This window comes from Vicugna pacos, chromosome 10 (assembly GCF_048564905.1).
Source record: "Vicugna pacos chromosome 10, VicPac4, whole genome shotgun sequence".
NCBI lineage: Eukaryota > Metazoa > Chordata > Mammalia > Artiodactyla > Camelidae > Vicugna > Vicugna pacos.
The window spans coordinates 41,207,715-41,227,089 of NC_132996.1; the positions used below are offsets into that span (position 1 = coordinate 41,207,715).

Below are 19,375 nucleotides of genomic sequence, written 5' to 3' on the forward strand. Positions count from 1 at the left end.
AATTGTGACCAGGTGTGGGACAGGAATGGCCTAGGGCAGCCCAGGTCTGCTCCCCCAGCCTAAACCTGATCTCTGCTGGTGTGCAGTTGGACATCTTTGGATTAGAAGGACAACAGTTTGGACAAAAAGATTCTGTGGGGAGTCACACATGAGGAAATGGGGCCATTAAAGGGAGAGGCTTGTTATCAGCCTTCCACCCACAGACCTTCATTGCAAGTTCAATGACCTACAACCTTTTGGTCACTCACCTAAGAGGGAACACCTTCCAAACTCCACACACATTGGCTTCTTTAGAACTCAAGAGTTGCTTTTTTCTAGCAGCCCCAGGTTTTGTTCCCTTTGTCAATAGGATGGGCCTTGACCTGAGCCAAAAGAAGGGGCTGGTAGAGAGATTTCTTGTCCATTACTTTTTCATGCATCTTCCAGCACCACTCACAGGCCCTGACGTCTTCAAGACTTCAGCTGAACTTAGAGGACAGGCAGGCTAACATTTCCGTGCTTGGTTCATCCAGACTAAACGTCCACCATCCTGTTAGGGTTTCCCATCCCCCACCCCCATACCACCATCACTAACCAAATAAATCTGTATTTTAAGAGGCCTGTGGTATGAGGGCTTCATCCCTACAGAAAGTCAGCTCTTCTGTCCCTCGTTCCACAGTGTTGGTATTTCAACTCAGGCATCAGCTGAGAAAGAGGAGAAGGTGACTGTAAATCACCCAGTGGAAACATGAGTCACGGGCAGATTTTTGGCCACGTGTTTGACGGGGTCTTTATTTTGTTTTTTGGTTTTTTTTCCAGGAATACATCATTCATGTCGATCCGGTGAGTCAGCTGGGGCTGAATTCAGACAGCGTCCTCGGCTACAGCATTGGGGAGATCAAACGCAGCAACGCTTCCGAGACCCCCGAGCTCCTCCCCTGCGGCTACCTGGTCGGAGAGAACACGACCATCTCCGTGGCTGTCAAAGGTACGCCGGCCGCCCGCAGACGGGGAGCTTTGGGAGCCGCAGTCCTTGTTCTGTGACTTGGCACAGGAAACCGTGGCCGCGGTTGCGTTGGGGCACATGTTTGCGGGTTGTATTTTTTTTCTCTTCCGCCACAGTTACTCTTACCTAAGCAAGCTGAACAGTCTTTAGCTTTTCCGACCTCCGTCAGGTACAAATAATTAGAGTTTATTGCTGAAATTACATAACAAAAGATCCCATTAGCCTTATGACTCTGGGGTGATGGAATCTTAATAACCCTGTTGACATGGGCTCAGCCGATACTGGTGAGTTACTCTTGCCAGAGAGCCTTGGACTCGGTCCCTTTCTGCAGATGGGGAAAGCATGATTTGCTGTAGGCTAGTGAGGGGTTGCTAGGAGCACGCTGAGGAAATGCTGGAGCTCTTGCCCGCGCATGATGCTTTGGAGCTTCCTGTGGCTCATCAGCTAGAGACGTTACGCCCCAGGCCAGAGTGGGTTCTGTGGAACTCTAGGCCCACAGAGCATTTTGGGAAAAAAAAGTTTCATGGCCAAATAAGTCTGGGAAACTGCATCATTACCATCATCCGGGTTGGGAGGCAGCGGGGCGGGCGTGTATTGGTACTCTGTGAAGGCTCTGTTAGTGTCCTAACTCTTAGAGCTGCTGAGCAGGCTGTGTGTGATCCAGTCTGACACAGATGTATTTGACCAGAAACTCCTTTTTCCTGTATTTTATGAACCACCTAAAGAACAGACTGATGAGCACTGCGGAACAGAATGATAGACACAGAACGAACAGACTGATAAACTCAACTTTCAAGGTGTCTTGTTTCTGTTCTGTAAGACACTGATCTCAGCTGTAGATTTAACAGTGCGGCTTGGGGATTGTTTGATACAAGTTTGGTTTCCTGGTTGGGAGGTTTTCCAAAAGCACCCCCAACGCTCCTCATCAGCAGGAATGACTATCTCACTCTGTTGGCGACAGGTGGCATATTTTTGTTTGAGCCTCATAGACAGGTGGCATATTTTTGTTTGAGCCTCACACAAGCCTTATCTTGCAAGCGAGTCGAATTCCACAGTTGTGGCCTCGGGCCACAGATGCCAGAAACCTACTCAAAACAAAACTCAGCGGAAAAAAAAAAAAAGGAAACATAGGCTCAGGTACCTGGAAAATCCCAGAATATACTTCAGGCATAACTGGATCCAGGTGCTCCAGCAGTGCCATCGGTACTAGGCCTCCCTCACTCAGCTTTGCTTATTTTTTGAGCTTTCTTCACATGGCTGATGAGTGGCCCTGATTCATCCTGCTAGCTTAGGAAGCAAAAAGGGAGTGTCTTTCTGGACAAGTGCGAGAGAAAAATTCTTAGAGGTGATTCTTAGGTGAGTCAGATGCCCATCACCAAATCAGTCATTGTGACCAGGAAAAGGTGCTCACAAGCCCTCCCCCCTGGTGGATGAAGGTGTGGGGTCAGCCCTGCTGGAACCACCTGAAATGAACTCCGTATCAGAAAGAAGAGTCCTGCTGGAAGGGGGAGGAAGGAGGGCTGGCGAGCACACCCTGACCACAACTGTCCACTCCAAGAACCCTGTAAGGAAAGCTGGATCCATCATGAGCTTACGTTGCATTTTACCCATGCCAATGAGTAGGTGAGCACTGCAAGCCCTACAGAGTGAAAGGAGTGCCCCACTGCAGAGACCAGACCAGACCTCTGCAGAAACGGCGACAAGACCGTCTGCCCCTGGGGAACAGGTCGCCCCACCACAGAGCCGGATCTGGTGCTGGGTCGGCACATCAGGTTGTTTTAGCATCTGGAGGGATCGGCGCAGGTTTATTTTTAATCAAGACACGACTCTTCTGTCTTCTGGTAGTACTTGACACTTAGGCCTTCAAGGCACTAAAAACCACTTAAGGATTTGAGCTGAAAGAGATCCGTGAGCTGCAGAGGACTGATTTCAGTGGAACCAGGAGAGGGGCTGTGGCTTTGGGTGCTCTGAAGTGAGTCGGTCTGCAAAGTAGTCACCCCCGGGGGGCGGATTATGTCAAGAGACCAAAACAGCCACATATATGCTGAGAGAGCGGTTTCAGGGAGTTTTAATTCCCACCTCATGTTTGTTATTAAGTTTCAACAGGACACCCCACCCTCCATACTTGGCATTGAGCTTTGAGCCACCGTAGGCTCTGTTGAGGCCACTTCCAGGAAAGTTTTAGACCTGTACCCAGAAGATGTCATTTGGGATCCTTCATCAGGACGATCCTAGAACAGTCCTTGCATTCAGGAGCTATTCTCGGTTGTGGAGGATTGAAAATAAGCATATGGATGCATTAGGAGGATCTGTTTGCAGTGAATAATTATGTGGATGGAAGATGCTGTTATAAAACAATAAATGCTTTTCAGTTTACTTTTTACCTACATATACTGGTTTCTTTTTCTAAATTTATTTTTATTTTTATCTTTTTTACTGAAATTTAGTTGATTGCCACATTGTGTTAGTTCCAAGTGTACAGCAAAGTGATTCAGTGTTCTCTCTCTATATAGAATATATACATATTCTTTTTCAGATTCTTTTCCATTATAGGTTATTACAAGATACTGAATCATATACTGGTTTTTTGAGGTGCTTATTTAATAGAATTACTTTAGGTTCTGGACAAATATCCTTGACTGAATCCTCTCTTTGCAGTGATATCAAGAAAGGCAACATCACTGAGTAATGAAGTTGTCCTGGGGGGGACGGGGAAAGATGTTTCCTCTTAATGTTGCTGAGGCTCAGAGGTCTCAGCAGGTAGCATTGCAGCCTAGGTCTTCCAGTATTCACATCCCTGAATCCTTGTGTTTTTCCTCATTTTAACGATAAGAGTGTTGCTACCTTCCTGGTCCATGAGTGTGGGCAGCAGTGCACCTGGCACGCAGGAGAGGACAGGGTAAAGAGGCAGCCCCAGGATCCGGGTGGACACGGGAGATTCACGTTAGTTTTAGCAAATACCATCGGTAATGGTAAATCCAGACAGACAAGCAGGGCTCTTAGTCTTAGGAATTGTGCAGAGAATGGATGAGGACAGAGGGTCCAGATATTAAAGGTGAATCTGAGTCTGAGGAGGTCAGCCAAGCCAAGGGCCAGAGCACACAGTGCTGGTGAGCAGGGAGCCTGCGGTGTCCCTGGGTGGGCGGGGGTCTCAGATGAGGGGGCTGCCCGGGAAAGGGCTGGCTTCAGGTTTTGGCAGTCCAGGTGAGCAGGCACAGAGACCCACCCTCTCTGCAGGGCTGCAAACACTTCCTGTCTCTCTCAAATGCAGGGCTTGCAGAAAACAGCCTGGACTCTCTGGTGTTCGAGTCCCTGATCCCCAAGCCCATCCTGCAGCGCTACGTCTCCCTGCTGGTGGAACACCGGCGGATCATTCTCTCTGGGCCCAGCGGCACTGGGAAAACCTACCTGGCCAACCGGCTGTCAGAGTACCTGGTACTCCGGGAGGGACGGGAGCTGACAGACGGGGTCATCGCCACCTTCAACGTGGACCACAAGTCCAGCAAGGTGAGGAGGTCATTTGGAGGCTGCTTCCTAGCCACGGGTCACTTTTTGGCCCTTTCAGAACTTTTGATGCTGCCGCCACCCTGATGGCAAAGCAGCATTTCCTACAATGCTCACCTTTGGTGGTTTTAAAAGCCTAGAGAAGGAGGTCAGAATGAAACTAGCAGAAAGGAAGGCTTTGACCCAAAACTTCCCAGTAAGAAGTTCCGTCTGTAAGTCGAGGTCATTCATTTCTTACTTCCTCACTGTGGGTCAGGCATGATGCTTAGTGATGGCAGTACTTTAAGGCCAACCCAGACGCATCCACTTCAGAGCAGCAGGAATTTATCGTGTGCCTAGTAGGTGCTATTGTTTTTCCAAAATGAAACCTCCTTGTGTAGAACAACAGTAACAGTAAGAACAACAGCCCACATTTATAGAATGCTTGCCCCAGGACCAGCAAACCAGCCACCCCACAGCAGTACCTTTGAGGGAATAGTTGTCACGATCCAATTTTACAGAGGAGGAAACTGAGGCCCGAGGCAGATGGCCATGTACCTAAGCCCACTGACATGGTCCTAAGCAGTAGACTGGAGCTCAAGTCGATGTCTTAGACCCCAGAGCCAGCAAATAGGCTCCATCCTGCCTCACAGGGAGTGATAGAAACATTTGGACAGTCTGACCTAGTCCCAGCCTAGGGTTGTGAGGTATTTTCTCCAACCTGTTTATTATCCATGCAGTGGGATTTGGGTAATTCCCTCTGCCTGGCCCTCTGCAAAGGGGCTGGAGAGTCAAAGGTGAATTGGCAGTGATTCTTTGACCTGAAAAGTCACCTGGCGTCCTTGAAGATGCAGATTCCTAGACCTCGTTCCTTGATGATCTCTCAGTGGGTTGTGGGGCCGGGGATCCACGCCGTGCACAACTTCCCCAAGTGACTCAGGTGTAGAGGCAGGACTAGAGGGGAGCGGTCAGAACCCCTGTGTCGAGGTCCTCTGTGCATAAGCTCAGGGAAGGCTCACTCTCAGGACCAGTGAGAGCAGGCTCCCAGGCACATGACTGGGCGTGGAACCAGGCTGGGTTTCAGTCCCCACTCTCCCTCCCCTCAGCTGCGCAGCCTCATACAGAGCACAGCTCCCCAACCGTACCCCACTGCGTAAGGGAGGGAGGGCTCCGCGCCTCAGGAGTCCTGTTTCTGTCAGGTGCCTGAGGCCATGAACCCACAGTGGAGAGGAACTAAAAGAAGGAAAAATGACTGGTAACTTTAAAAGTTGGGCTGTTTCTTTTTCTTTTTGTTTTTAATGGAGTATAGTTGATTTACAGTGTTGTGCTAGTTTCTAGTGTACAGCAGAGGGGTTCAATTATACATACATACATATTCTTTTTCATATTCTTCTTCATTATAGGCCATTACAAGATACTGAATATAGTTCCCTCTGCTATATAGCAGGACCTTGTTGTTTCATATATAGTAGTTTGTATCTGCTAATCCCAAACTCCTACTAATTTTTCCCTCCTCTACTCCCCCTTTTCCCCTTTGGTAACCATAAGTTTTCTATACCTATGAGTCTGTTTCTGTTTTGTAATAAGGTCATTTGTATCATTTTTTTAGATTCCACATTTAAGTGATATCATATGTTACTTGTCTTTCTCTGCCTAACTTCACTTAGTATGATAATCTCTAGGTCCATCCACGTTGCTGCAAATGGCATTATTTCATTCTTTTTATGGCTAAGTAGTATTCCATTGTGTGTGTGTGTGTATCACATCTTCTTTATCCATTTATCTGTTGAGGGACATTTAGGTCGCTTCCATGTCTTGGCTGTTGTAAATAGTGCTGCTGTGAACATTAAGGTGCATGTATCTTTTCAAATTAGTTTTAATTTTTTCTGTATATATTCCCAGGAGTAGGATTGCTGGATCATATGGAAACTGTATTTTTAGTTTTTTGAGGACTCTCCATACTGTTTTCCGTAGTGGCTGCACCAAATGACATTCCTATCAACAGCATAGAAAGTTTCCTTGTTCTCCACACCCTCTCCAGTATTTATTGTTTGTGGACTTTTTAATGCTGACCATTCTGACCAGTGTGTGGTGATACCTCATTGTAGTTTTGATTTGCATTTCTCTCACACTTAGCAGTGCTACGCATCTTTTCATGTGCCTATCGGCCATCTGTATGTCTTCTTTAGAAAAATGTCTATATGGATCTTCTGCTCATTTTTTGATTGGGTTGTTCGTGGTTTTTGTTACTGAGTGGTATGAGCTGTTTGTATAGTCTGGAAACTAAGCCCTTATCAGTTGCATAGTTTGCAATATTTTCTCCCAGTTCTCCCAGCCCATAGGTTATCTTCTTGTTTTGTTTATGGTTTCCTTTGCTGTGCAAAAGCCTGTAAGTTTGCTGAGGTCCTATTGGTTTATTTTTGCCTAGATTTCTCTTGCCTTGGGAAACGACCTGGGAGAACATTGCTGTGATTCATGTCAGAGAATGTTTTGCCTGTTTTCTAAGTGTCTTACATTTAAGTCTTAAGCCACTTTGAGTTTATTTTTGTGTACGGCTTGAAGAGTTGGGCTTTTTCTATTGCTACAAAATGCATTTTGACTTGTAAGGGAGGCCTGGGTGTATCTATGTGTTTATATGAAGCAGAGGAGATGGGACATTCCAAGCAACCAGGCCAGCATGCAGGACAGTCTGCCATGGGGAAGTGCATACCCTGAGGCAGGTGCCAAGTCCAGATCCAGCCCTGCTGCCGACCCGCTGTGCTATCTCAGGCTGGTCACCTGACTTGGATGTGCCTCAGCTTCCCCATCTGTAAAATGGAATCATAGTACCCACCCCAGAGGTTTATCGTGGGGCCACAGAAGTTCCTATGTGTGAGGCCCCTAGAGCAGTACTTGGCACAAGGTCACGCCCATCATCATTGTCATGATAATACCATCAGGCAGTTGTTCTGGCTTCACCGCTGGTCCTTAGCTCACTGTTTTGGCCTTTCCCCATTGCACATTCTTTTTTCCCTTCCTTTTCTGGCACACCCCTCACCCCAGCTGTGCTGGGCTGCGTTCTAGTTCCAGCTCCAGACAATGTGCCACCCATTCTTCACAGTTAAGGTCAGAGCTTACCCTTTGGACTTCCCAAGGCCCACTGTATGAGGAGACCACGCCCCCTGCTCCGCTCACTGTCCGTCTGCCCCAGCGCTCATCAGCAGGACGCATGTGCATCGGGGGGCAGGGGAGGAGGTCTTCGCTGTATTGATTCATCAGTGTAAACGGCTCGTAGTACTGTGGATGCACAGAGACGTATGAGGCACCTGCCCTCAGGAGCTTCCTGGGAGGTTGGCATAATAAGAAATAACAAGAAAAGTGACAGCACTTCTAGAGAGTGGTAGAGCAGGTGCACAGCCATGTCTGGGCACCCCCGCGGTGCCATGCTCTTGCCCGGGGCTGAAGGTTTGCTGTTACCTTGCAAATTCCAGAAGGCAGGACCCAGGCCTTCCTTTCCCCTGCCCGCCCAAGTCTCCTGAGCCCAAGCTGAAGCAGGCAGGCCCTCAGCATGTGTTTCCCGCGCAGCCTGGGGAAGGGCCTCTGCCAGTTTTGGCCAGGCAGAGGGAAGACCCCGAGCATACGTGGCTCCATCTTCGTGGGGGTGTTCACTCACTTGCTCCTGCCCGACCTCCACAGGAGCTGCGCCAGTACCTGTCCAACCTTGCGGACCAGTGTGCCAGTGAGAACAACGCTGTGGACATGCCTCTGGTCATCATCCTGGACAACCTGCATCACGTCAGCTCCCTGGGCGAGATCTTCAATGGGCTACTCAACTGCAAGGACCACAAATGGTACAGGCCGCTCTGGACCTCCCGGCCCCGGGGAAGACGTGTGCTATGGGGGGCACGGGGGTGGCAGCCAGCAGCCGTTCAGCTGACACTTAGGCGCCCCGGGGCGCTGAGAGACCTCCCACAGCTGCTTGTCCTTCATCTCTCCCACAGCCCTTACATAATTGGCACAATGAACCAGGCTACCTCTTCCACTCCCAACCTGCAGCTACATCATAACTTCAGGTAAGCTGTCGCTATTTGAGTCCCTGTTACATGCTGGGAACTATGGGCATTTTTCCCAGCTTAGCTCACTTGATTCTTACAACAGCCTCAAGTCCTTACATTTATCCTTCTCAGTTTACAAACAAGGAAAATGAAGTGACTCATAAGTGTGAGGTCACGCAGCCAGTCACTGGCAGAGCTGACTTGAACCCAGGTCCCTGACTCTAAGCTCTGGGTTAGTGGTGCCAAAGCGGCAGCTCTGGGCAGGGGCTGGAGGCACGCAATGCTGCCCATCACCAGTGGTGCATCTCTTGATCCCAAGTGGACATGAGCAGTGAAAGCTCTTGCTTGGGAAGGTCCCCATGGAGCGAGGTCTGTGTCTGTGGCCTTCAAGCTCCAGCTGCTGTGAATCCTTTGCCCTAACCCCGAACCGGGCTCTCCCGCAGCGGGGTGTCATGCGAGGTCGTGTGGCCACTCGCCTTGCCGTCGCTAAATGCCTCTTGCCCTGTCCTGACACCCAGCTGACTCCAGATACTCCTCTCCTGCCTGGGCCCTTAGATGAGGGTGAGCAGCCGTCTCCTGGGTGAGACCCCCTGGCCCATTTTCAATGGCTACTCTGCGGGCATCTCTGCTGAAGGTCGACCTGAATTGTAATTATCAGAGAAGTACTGTCTCCTCCAGGCCACTAAGACCACCAAGACCACGGCTCACATCTGCATCCAGGCTGTCCCTGTCTTGTCCATGCTTGCTCCTGAATGTCCCTCTGGTCCTTTCTCCTCCTTCTTCCCCCGTCACTGCTCATCCTCTCCCAGAGCACTGTTGCAGTCATTTTCTAACCAGGATGTCTGCCTGCACCTCAGCCCCCTGCAGGCCACCCTCTGTGGCAATGCCCACTGGAATGAACATTCTAGAATTCAAATCTGACTGTAAACCTTCATGTGTGAAGTCCTTCAGTGGCCCCATTGCCCCCAGGATGAAATCCAGGCCCCTTGGATTAGCAGGTCAAATCTAAACTCTGGGTACACGGAACCTCTGACTATTTCTCATGCCTCTGCAAATCTGCAGCCTGCTCTCTGCCCACCTCACCTCACCTCACATGGCTGCTCTGTTCATCCCCTGTGGTCTCAGCTCAGACATCCCCTCCCCCAAGGAGCCTTCCCTGATTGCCTGGGTTTCATCATGTCTCATTCCACTTATCTGCCTCCTCCACTAGACTGAGCTCCTGGGGAATAGGAACCGTGTCTCGGTCATTGTCACAGCTCCCAGCCCAGCACAGGACTTGCCACAAGCACAGGGGGCAGCTGAGTCAGTGGTTAGAGCTCAGGCCCTGGAGTTGGATGGTCTTGGTTCTCATCTTAGCTCTGCTGTTGACTGGCAGTTCGATCTTGGACAAGTTATGTAACCTGTCTGTGTCTCAGAATTTCTATCTGTAAAATGGAGGTGGTGGCCTTATCTGTGTTGCAGGGTTGCTCTGAGGAACAGTGAGTCAGTATAATGTGCAGTGTTCAGAAGAGTCCAGTTTTAGCATTAATATGTGCCCCTTCCAGCTCTGATGAGCTTGGGTGTGTGAGGTGAGCCATTGTCGCTGTCACTGAAAAGCATTCCTGACTCCCCCCAGGTGGGTGCTTTGTGCCAACCACACGGAGCCCGTGAAGGGTTTCCTGGGCCGGTTCCTGAGGCGGAAGCTCATGGAGACAGAGATCAGTGGGCGGGTGCGGAATGTGGAGCTGGTGAAAATCATCGACTGGATTCCCAAGGTCTGGCATCACCTCAACCGCTTCCTGGAGGCTCACAGCTCCTCGGACGTCACCATAGGTATGGGGCGCCAGGCGGGCTGGCTTGGGGTGGGGAGGTCCAGCCTCCTCGGATGGCTGTCCTGGGCCCTGGCCAGGTCGGCACTGAGCAGCCACAAGTCAGCCAGTCGCTGCGCTGGCCACAGGGATGGAGAAGGGGGTAGAAGGACAGTCCCAGCCCCACACAGACCCCAGGCCACCAGTCACCCGCGTTCCCGGGCTGTGTCTCCGCCCCTCCTTCCCTGCCCAGCATGCCAGGGCTGATGAGCAGCAGAGAGAGGTGCCCGGTCTGGGCTGCTGCCGGCTCAGGGAGGGGCCCCCACCCCGGGGCTCCCCCAGGTGGGAGCCACCCTGTGGGGTTGGCTTTGCTTTAAAAATAAAATGATGTTGTCAACATTCCTGAAGCTTAGGCTTCAGAGAAAAAAAAAGATCACTGATCATCCCACCATCCTGATGCAGTATGTAATTCGCGTTTATCTTCCCCGTCCTTGTCCGTACATGTTTTATGTAGTTGCACTCAGAGTGTACACACAGTATGTTCTTTTTACTTTCTCACTTTACCTTGTCTCATGAGCATTCTGTGTTGCTCTGCAAAGTAATCGAATGTGGAGGTACCATCATTTCCTTAACCATTTCTGTTCCCTTGGACATTTTGTGTGCTTCCATTTTCAAAGGACAAGATTAATATACTGCAATGGACATCTTTCTCCATAAAGCCTCCTCTCTTTGGGATGATTTCCCAGAGGAGCGAGGTCCCAGGTGGGGTTAGGGAGTCCAAGCGGCCTGCTCTGTGCCCAGCACCCGGCAGCTGGTATTTCTGCTGTCACTCCTAAAGTTCGGGGTCCTTCCTGTGAGGGACGCTGGGACCGGCTTCTCTTGGCCACACCCATTTCGGTCTGACTGGATGTTCCCTGTGGTCCCCAGGGCCCCGGCTCTTCCTGTCCTGCCCCATCGACGTGGATGGTTCCAGGGTGTGGTTCACGGACCTGTGGAACTACTCCATCATCCCCTATCTCCTGGAAGCTGTCAGAGAAGGACTCCAGGTGAGAAGCTCACTGCCCGCTGGCCTCTAAGCTCGAGGGACTGTTCTAGTGACCACAAGAGTTGTCTTTCTCTCCCCCTTCAGAAATCTGACTGACGTGTCGTGACAGCCCCTCATCTGTGAAGCCATCCGTTCAGCGCAGCATAGAACACGCTGGGCTGCAAATCCTGGCTGTGCCCCTGTTAGCTGTGTGACCCTAAGCCAGTCATTCAGCCTCTCTGTGCCCTAGTATCATCATCAGGAGGAGAGAGAATCACAGCACCCTACCACAGACAGTTGTTGCCAGGGTTCAGTGAAGCCGTGGCCGCAAAGTGCTCAGTGTAGCGAGAGCACAAGGAATGGAACAGGTAGCGCTTCACACTCTGCAGAGTCTCCTCACGGCTGCTCTTTGGTTCAAGCTCTGCATTAGTCCTCGGACTTGGACAGAGTTTTGTGTTTTTTTTGGTCTCCATTTTTTTAAGAGAAAATTGTGGCTCAGAGAGAGTAAGTGACTTGCCCAAGGTCACGAAGAATATGGGATTTGCAGCTAGGCCGCAGGTTCTCAGCCCTCGGCCCCATGGTGCTCACTGCCTGACATCAGGACCCCTGACAGGTGACCCTGGGCCGCACGCGGCTGCCCGTCCCTCCTGCCCTGCCGCAGCTGGAAAGCCCGAATCCTTTACTTCTCACTCAGCCCCGGGCTTAATATTAGGAGCTTAGCAGTAAACTGGAGTTTATAACAGTTTTATTGTTGAGCCTGGAGGCAGCCTGAGAAGTCTGTCAGTTTTCAGCACCACTCTGAGTAATTAGCAGGCATCACGCAGGACTGACTCATCCAGGAACCAGCTTAGCAGCCGGGTTTCTGAGGGCTGTTTCCTTGGTACCAGGCAGTGGGAGACACAAGATGCTGTTGGTGGACCGGGGGGTGTGGTAATGCACACCCGCACACACGTGTGTGACGGTACGCGTTAATGGCTTCAGTCCGGGCTGGTCGTTCGTGCTCATTTAGCTGAGCCTGGCGCATCTTCGACGGCTTTGTCTCTGTAACATGCAGCAGCACTGATGGCCTTCAGAGACATTCAGGACAAGCAGAGCTAGAAAAGGAAGAGAGTGTGCCTCTGGTCACTGGTATTTCATTGAACTGGAGCATGTAGGCTGCAAATTCGAGCCACCGTGTTCGAATATAAGTGGTTATGAAGGCAGAGAGTAGCAAGAAATTAGGCGAGTCTGTTGACTGGCCCCAAATCCTTAGTTAGCAGTGTCGGAAGATTGTTAATAGGCGGTGGCATTTTTTCTCTTTTAAAAAATTATAATTGACATACAATATTATATTAGTTTCAGGTATACAACAGTGATTTGATATTCTTAAACATTATGAAACTATGGAAAGTCTGGTTAACCATCTGTCCCCATACAGTTATTACAGTGTTATTGACTGTATTCCTCGTGCTGTGCGTTACATCCCTGTGACTTATTTATTTCACGGCTAGAAGTCTGTACTTCTTAATCCCCTTCACCTTTTTCCCCCATTGATGACAGCATTTCTGTTTTATCGAATGTGGCCTTTATTTTTTTTTAAATGATATGAAAGATTTCACATCTTTGCAGCAGAATCTCTCTAGGTAGATAAATTCACTGGCCTGGGTAAATTAACCATAATTTATTTAGTCTTTCATCAAATGGATCTGTTACTACCACAAGCCCAAACAGCCACCCAGTCACCCCTATTTTCTTGGGCCAATGGAAGTATCTCCCGCCTGCTGGCTTCTTGGGCTCTGTTTCTTTTCAGAAGCCCTTCTCTCTTGTCATCAGTGGCTTCTAGGACTGCAGAAGGCAGGCGCCCCTGGGAAACCCAGGCGTCTCAAAAGAAGCAGAAGGAATTGCAGGTGGGGGAGCGGCACCATTCCTGCCCCCTCATTTCTGCTTCCTCTCAGTTCGCCCACGTGCTCCTTTGCCCGGATGTATCTTCTGGGTGGGACGGGGAGTGACCAAGAACGTGCTTGGAAGACGTCGTGGGCGCGGTTGAGTAAAGGCCTCCTGCCCAAGGAGACACTCACCAGGAGGGGTTCTGTCTATGCTCCAGCCTCAAGCTACACATCGGATGCCCCCCTTTGGTTCTCACCAAGGATAGACAGAGCTAAGGCCAGCCCAGCTCCTTGGACCTCAACTTAAAAGAAGGCCTTGTGGGCACGGCTGTGAAAGTGGGGTCTGAACGTCCTTGCCCGTGCTGGAGAGGCAGCCTTTCCAGAGCGTGACCTGGGGACTCCACCTCTTACCTTATGACCTTGGCAAGGGCTTAGCTGCTTTGACCTCTGGAAGAGCTGTCCGGGGGGAGGTAGGCAGCACCAAGACTCTGCTGCCATCAGGTATCACCATAGCTTCCAGTCAGCCCCTCCAACAGGCACAGCCTTGCCAGGAGGAGATGCGGCATTGCCCCCTAGTGGATACCAGATACCTACAAGTTCTGACTCTGGAGTCTTTTCCTGAGTCTGTATGTGTAACTGCTTGGAGGTTCTTCCTGAATGTGTACCTTGATGCCTACATGTGTGATGTACATGTTCATAGTCAGGAGGCGCCCAGGAGCTGAGGTTTCAGTTTCTGATGTCTAGGCTCCCTGTTGCTGACCCAGTGGGCTTGCCAGGCTCCTCCATGCCTTGGGGAAATTGAATGTCCTGTCTGTCTGTACAGCTCCTTCCCAGAAGCTGCCTCGGGGCTCTGCCGTGCATAAGGAGCTTTATGATACATCCTTTGCTTGCCAGGGTACTTACTCAGCCATTCATCACCTGGACTTGGACATATCCAGCGGCAAGTGGGGAGGCTTGTAAAAGTATTCTCCGTTGTTGCAGATGATGTTAGGTGCGCCCGGCTGTCTTTGTCTTATGACTCAGTCTTGTTCCCCTTTGGAGTTGTCATTGTAAACACTTGCCAAAGTGTCTCAAGTCGACAGAGTAACTCAGAAGACCTCCATCCCCCTGGTGAAGAGGGGAGAGCAGAGGGGCAGGGGGTACATTTATCAGATGACCCAACCTGCTCTGAGACCCTGGGCAGGCCTCCCATCTCTAGGCCTCGGTTCCACATCTGTAATCCAGGAAGTGTGGACTAGAAGAGATTTTTCAGGCTGGCTCTGTGGAGCCCCAAAGTTCCCCGAGCTACTCAGAGCACAAACATAAAAACCACTGGGCCAGACTCTCTCTCAGAACTTGATGAGCTCAGAATTCCAGCCTCTGTGGTCCTGCAGCACTGAGCGTCTCCTCTTCCAGCTGCAGGCTGGAGACAGATGCGTCGCTGTCAGAACCTCACATTTGGTTCATCTCCACACACGTGAAGTCCAGCTTGGTAAAGTCGATTGAGTTCTATAGGGAAACCCCTGGAGGGAGAAGCTTCTGAAAACTTCAGGAACTTGGAATGGACTTTCTCAGTTCTAAACATCCCCAAATGTTTGCGTTCCCTCACTCCCTGACCCGCACGCGCGTGCCCACGCGCCTTTGTGTGACCCCTTCCTGCTGGGACTGTGGATTCCCTTTAGACGACCAGACCGGATTCTCTGGCCTGAGTCACTACTGCCCCAGGTTAAGGAAGATTTAGCAACAGGCAGGACTGGAGCCCTAGAAGGGAGGGGCGCTGGTGTCTGGAAGCGATGAGGTCATAGGAGGCTGTGTGTGTCTTAGTGGAGGAGGAGGCGGCCACTGATGAAGAGGGGGGCGGGCCCGTCTGCAAGGCAGGAAGGGCAGGCGCTTCCCAGACAGAAATGGTACGAGAAGGTCAGAGGTGGCTGAGCAGTCTTGAGACAGCCAGAAGGGCAGCAAGCCCAGCCCGGGTGACGAGTCCTCCTCGGGTGGGCAGCCTGGCCAGCATCTCCCTGTTCCGGCTTTGGCTGAGTCATGTGGCTCTTGCTGATACCAAGTGGTTCAGAGTAGAGTCAGTCAGGAGACGTAGAGAAATAAAAGACCAGACAAGGAAGCTGGGATCCTGGGTTCGAAGCCACCTCTGCTCCAAATTCTCTCATCTGGCTCTTTAGGCGCCAGCTTCTCCATCTGATACATGAGGGAGCTGGGCTAGGTGACCCCAGTTCCCTGCAGCTGAGACAGTCTCTGACCTGAGAAAGAAATGGTTTTGTCAGTCAGAGCTCAGCTCTCCTCTCCTGTCATCCCCTTGCCCTCTCTCCCGTCTCAACTGTCAGAGTCCTGGGAGGACAGAGGGAGCAGACAGATGGACAGACAGGCTGTAGTCTAGATGTAATTCCAGTCTAGAGGCCCCCTGCTGTCTTGTGGTTCAGGGGTCTTTGGTCTTTGTACGCCGTGGTCCCCTACAGAAAGGATGCCCTCCCAGAACCACAGGCAGCACTGTCTAGGGTGGGCTCATCTTGTCCTGGCTCTGAGCACATCCTGCCTCCTCTTCGCGGACTCCAGTGGTCCACGGACAGACTTGGATTCCAGTTCTGCCTCCTCTCCTCCCTGGGTTTATCTCTGTCTGAGCAGCGTGGGTAGTGATGCTTCCTCGTGACGTCATGTGCTGGTTAAACCAGAGATTTGTCAAGTGCCTCTCGCCATCCCTGGCAGACAGTGAGCTGTGAGGCACGGCGGCAGTGGTGGTGTCAACGAGGAAGGATCCAGAGACGGCAGCAGCTACGTGATGCACAGAGCCTCGCCCTGGGAAATGGTGCAGTCTAGGGTTTTGTTCTTTAAAGAGTGGATATATTTCTGGAAATTGCCAGAAAAAGTCACTAAAATAATTTTCTTGTTAGGTGTTTCAGGCTTAAAAAAAGGAGTTTGGAGGCATGGTAACCTGTCTTCCAGAATTATGTGATAAATCTGTTTTAAGAGCAAATTCATTGTCATGGACAATTTTGAGAAATACATGGGGGAGGAGAAGCACTAAGAATTCCAATACCCACATGTAACCCTGGTTAACAATTCGCTGTTTTGAAAGTGAACAGCGCCTCTAAAGAGGGGCTCTGAGAGTCAGACTCACTGCAAGTAATGCAGTTTTATCAAACCAGGGCCAATGGTGACCTCTGCTTGTGGTTCTGATGCCCAGCACCCCATCTATGTGCTGGGGGGGCACCCAGTGTGATGATAGTCAGCACCTCTTTCCAGCGCCACTTTCAGTAACTGATTGGCCATGGTTGGGAGTATTTATACGACAGAAACTGGCAAATGCTTCAAATCAGATGGTGGTTTTCCAGGTTGGATCAGCAAGGCTTAGAGTTTAAGGTGACACTGTCAGTCAGTGGCAGAGCTGAGATGTGAACCCAGGCCAGTCTGACTCCAAAGCTAGTGCTCTTAGTCCCTGGGTCACTCTGCCTTTGATATTAGCACATCACGCTGTCTGTGCCTTGGATGATTTCCTTAGGAGAGAATTCTGGAGGTGGAATTACTCCATGCATGGAAGCCTGATGCTGGGTTTGGAGTGTTTTTCAAAAAGCTGCAAAACCAGGGCTGCAGCAGAGGTCTTGGCCCCTTCCTCACTGTTCTTCTTCGTTTCCAGCTCTATGGAAGGCGGGCCCCCTGGGAGGATCCCGCCAAGTGGGTGATGGACACCTATCCTTGGGCAGCCAGCCCCCAGCAGCACGAGTGGCCTCCCCTTCTGCAGCTCCGGCCTGAGGATGTCGGCTTCGACGGCTACTCCATGCCACGGGAGGGGTCAACCAGCAAGCAGATGCCCCCCAGCGATGCTGAAGGAGACCCGCTGGTGAGTTCTTGGCTTCCAGAGCAGCTCAGCGTTCACTGAGTGCTTCCTGTGTGCTGGGTGTGATGCAAGGCACGCTGGAAAATCGGAGGCAACTGAGTCCTGGTCTTGCTTTGGAAGGTTGGACCCATTCCAAGATTTAAGGACGGTTAGCCAATATTTTCTTCCTTGGTTTTAATTTGTCACTAACATCTTTAACCCCTCTGAAATTTTTTCAGGTAAGAGGTTAAGAATTTGATTTTTCCCCCTAAATGTCCCTACACCACTCCCTGCCCTCTGGTTTGAGTGCCACCTTCATCATGCCCTGTCCTGTCCCTTTCATCTCTCCCACTAGTAACTGAGCAGAGGCACAGCTTGCGAAGGATTAGAAGCCCAGGCCAAGTGGTCAGGAGCTCGGGCGGGAGGGCTTTGCCGGCAGGAGGGACACAGAGGGGAGGGCAGGGACCTGAATGCGGGTCCCCGGGCCAGTGAGAGGAGCTAAGCCTCTAATGCTGCCTGGGCTTCTTTACTCCACCGACAAACCAATAAAAGCCCTTTAAGGGGAACCTGGGCCAGGGGCCGTGACACTGCAGTTCTGGTACTGTTGGCCCGCGTGAGACCCGTATATAGGCATCCTGGGAAATTAGACCTAATAAATCAAAAGCCCTGTAAAAGAAGGTGGAATCACATATACCAGAACATCCCAGGGTTGAATGACCATTATCATGCTTTAAATTTTGCCCTGAGCTCCCTTGGCGGCTAAGACAAAAGGGAAAACACTGCAGAGGCTATCACTTGCTTTACCTAGTGGAGGAACGTATTCGTAGGAGATGCAGCAGGAGTGAAAGACAATTGACTTGCTGCTCTCTCCCTGGTGACTGACTGATTTGCTAGGTAAGAAAAAATAACCACAATAGGTGCTCTGGGGTTGTCTGCACCCCTGACTGGGGGCATGCAGCCCCGTCCCAGTGAGACTTTTCTACAGGAACTTTATTTTAAATGGATTTATGGTCTGCGTTACTGTGTACAACCTAATTTGCAGTGTTCACAACAATGGTTGTACAGGGGGAAGGATCAGACTGTAAAAAGCCACTTCTAACGTTACCCGTTGCTAAAAGCCAAAGGCATGGAGATATTTTTGTGGGTTCAAGTTCATGAGGTCTTACCTTTCATAAAAATAGAATTGAGGATATCTAGAGGAAAGAATGGCCAGCTTGTCCCCAGACATTCTTTTCTTAACCAGGAATATTTGTGGCACTGACTGAACATAGGCATTTAGGTAGAACTCGGGGTTCTCTGAATAGTTACATAGAATTCTCTTTCCAGCCTCAGGCCCCAGACGTCAGCCATGCCAGCCCTGCCACCCCTACTTGCCAAGTTAAGTGCTCGGTATTTCCCCCAAGTCCTGTCCTCTCTGCCCAGGACCACCGGCCTCTGCTGTCATAGCCCTTTTGTCCGTGGATCTCTCTGCCTTACGAGACTGGGGCCTCCAGGAGGGCTGGACTGTCTTGTTTCTATTCCAGACCACATACTGTGGGCACACAGGGAATGCTGGACGAGTGAACGAATGATCCTGGCTGTGGAGGATTTTCCTTTGTACTTGCCCTCCACCCCTTCCCGGTTCCCGCCATGCAGATGGACCCCAGCTTGTGGTGCTTCCGTGCTGGGCTCACCCAGATACACCCTAGGGGGGGCTCGCCCAGGGGAGGCTGGCCAGGGGCAGCTGGACTTCATGACCAGCTGCACCAAGTCTGAAGATAGCTCAGCGAGACCCTATCTTCCTAACGTCGCTAGAAAAAATATAAAATACATACACAGTTTATAGTTGTAAATAAAATAAACGTAGTTCTTAATGCCCCGTCTCCACTCCCACACGTATGACCAATAGACTGTAGACTAGGAGACATTCAAGGACGTTATCTTTAAACTCTGAAGACAGCTGATGATGACGGCAAACTTACGTTTGTTGAGCAGTTACTATATGCCAGGCCCTGTTCTAAGGGTCATTTCATTCCCTACTTGAATCTTGGGGGCGGTGGGTGCTCCCCTTCTCTCCAGTCTGTAGGTGAGGAACTGGTGACTCAGATATGGTAGGTAATTGCCCAAAGAGTCCTGAACCGGACCCCAGGCCTCCCTGCGCCCTGAGGCTCGGCGTGTGACCCATGCTGCCCTCCGCTCCCCTTGAGGGCCTTGCCCGGAGCTGGGGCGCAGGGGCCTCCGGGCTGCCCTCTGGCCAGAGCCGGGAGTACAGGTGAGCTTGATGCTCATCGAAGGGGCAGCCCCGTGCTCTGAGGTCAGTGGTGCTGATGCAGCTGCTCCAGAAGCTGGGGCGCCTGACTGGCCTCTCACCCAGGCTGAGGGCCGCGCTGGGGTCAGGAGCTCCTCCCAAGTGAAA

The 19,375-nt window shown here is 51.0% G+C and overlaps 1 protein-coding gene across 11 annotated transcripts in view; it reads left to right on the top strand.

Moving 5' to 3' along the window:
• The window catches only part of NAV2 (neuron navigator 2), a 773,977-nt gene that overhangs the window by 750,748 nt on the left and 3,854 nt on the right, over positions 1-19,375 (top strand). For all 11 annotated transcript variants that reach the window (XR_012076623.1, XM_031681096.2, XM_072969658.1 and 8 more), the window contains 7 exons: positions 799-967; positions 4,257-4,492; positions 8,144-8,298; positions 8,449-8,520; positions 10,118-10,314; positions 11,217-11,335; positions 16,801-17,004. Coding sequence is in view for 10 of the 11 variants with exons in the window: in XM_031681096.2 (XP_031536956.1) it covers positions 799-967; positions 4,257-4,492; positions 8,144-8,298; positions 8,449-8,520; positions 10,118-10,314; positions 11,217-11,335; positions 16,801-17,004 (1,152 nt within the window). In the remaining variant the exon portion in view is untranslated. The remainder of the gene's footprint in view (positions 1-798; positions 968-4,256; positions 4,493-8,143; positions 8,299-8,448; positions 8,521-10,117; positions 10,315-11,216; positions 11,336-16,800; positions 17,005-19,375) is intronic.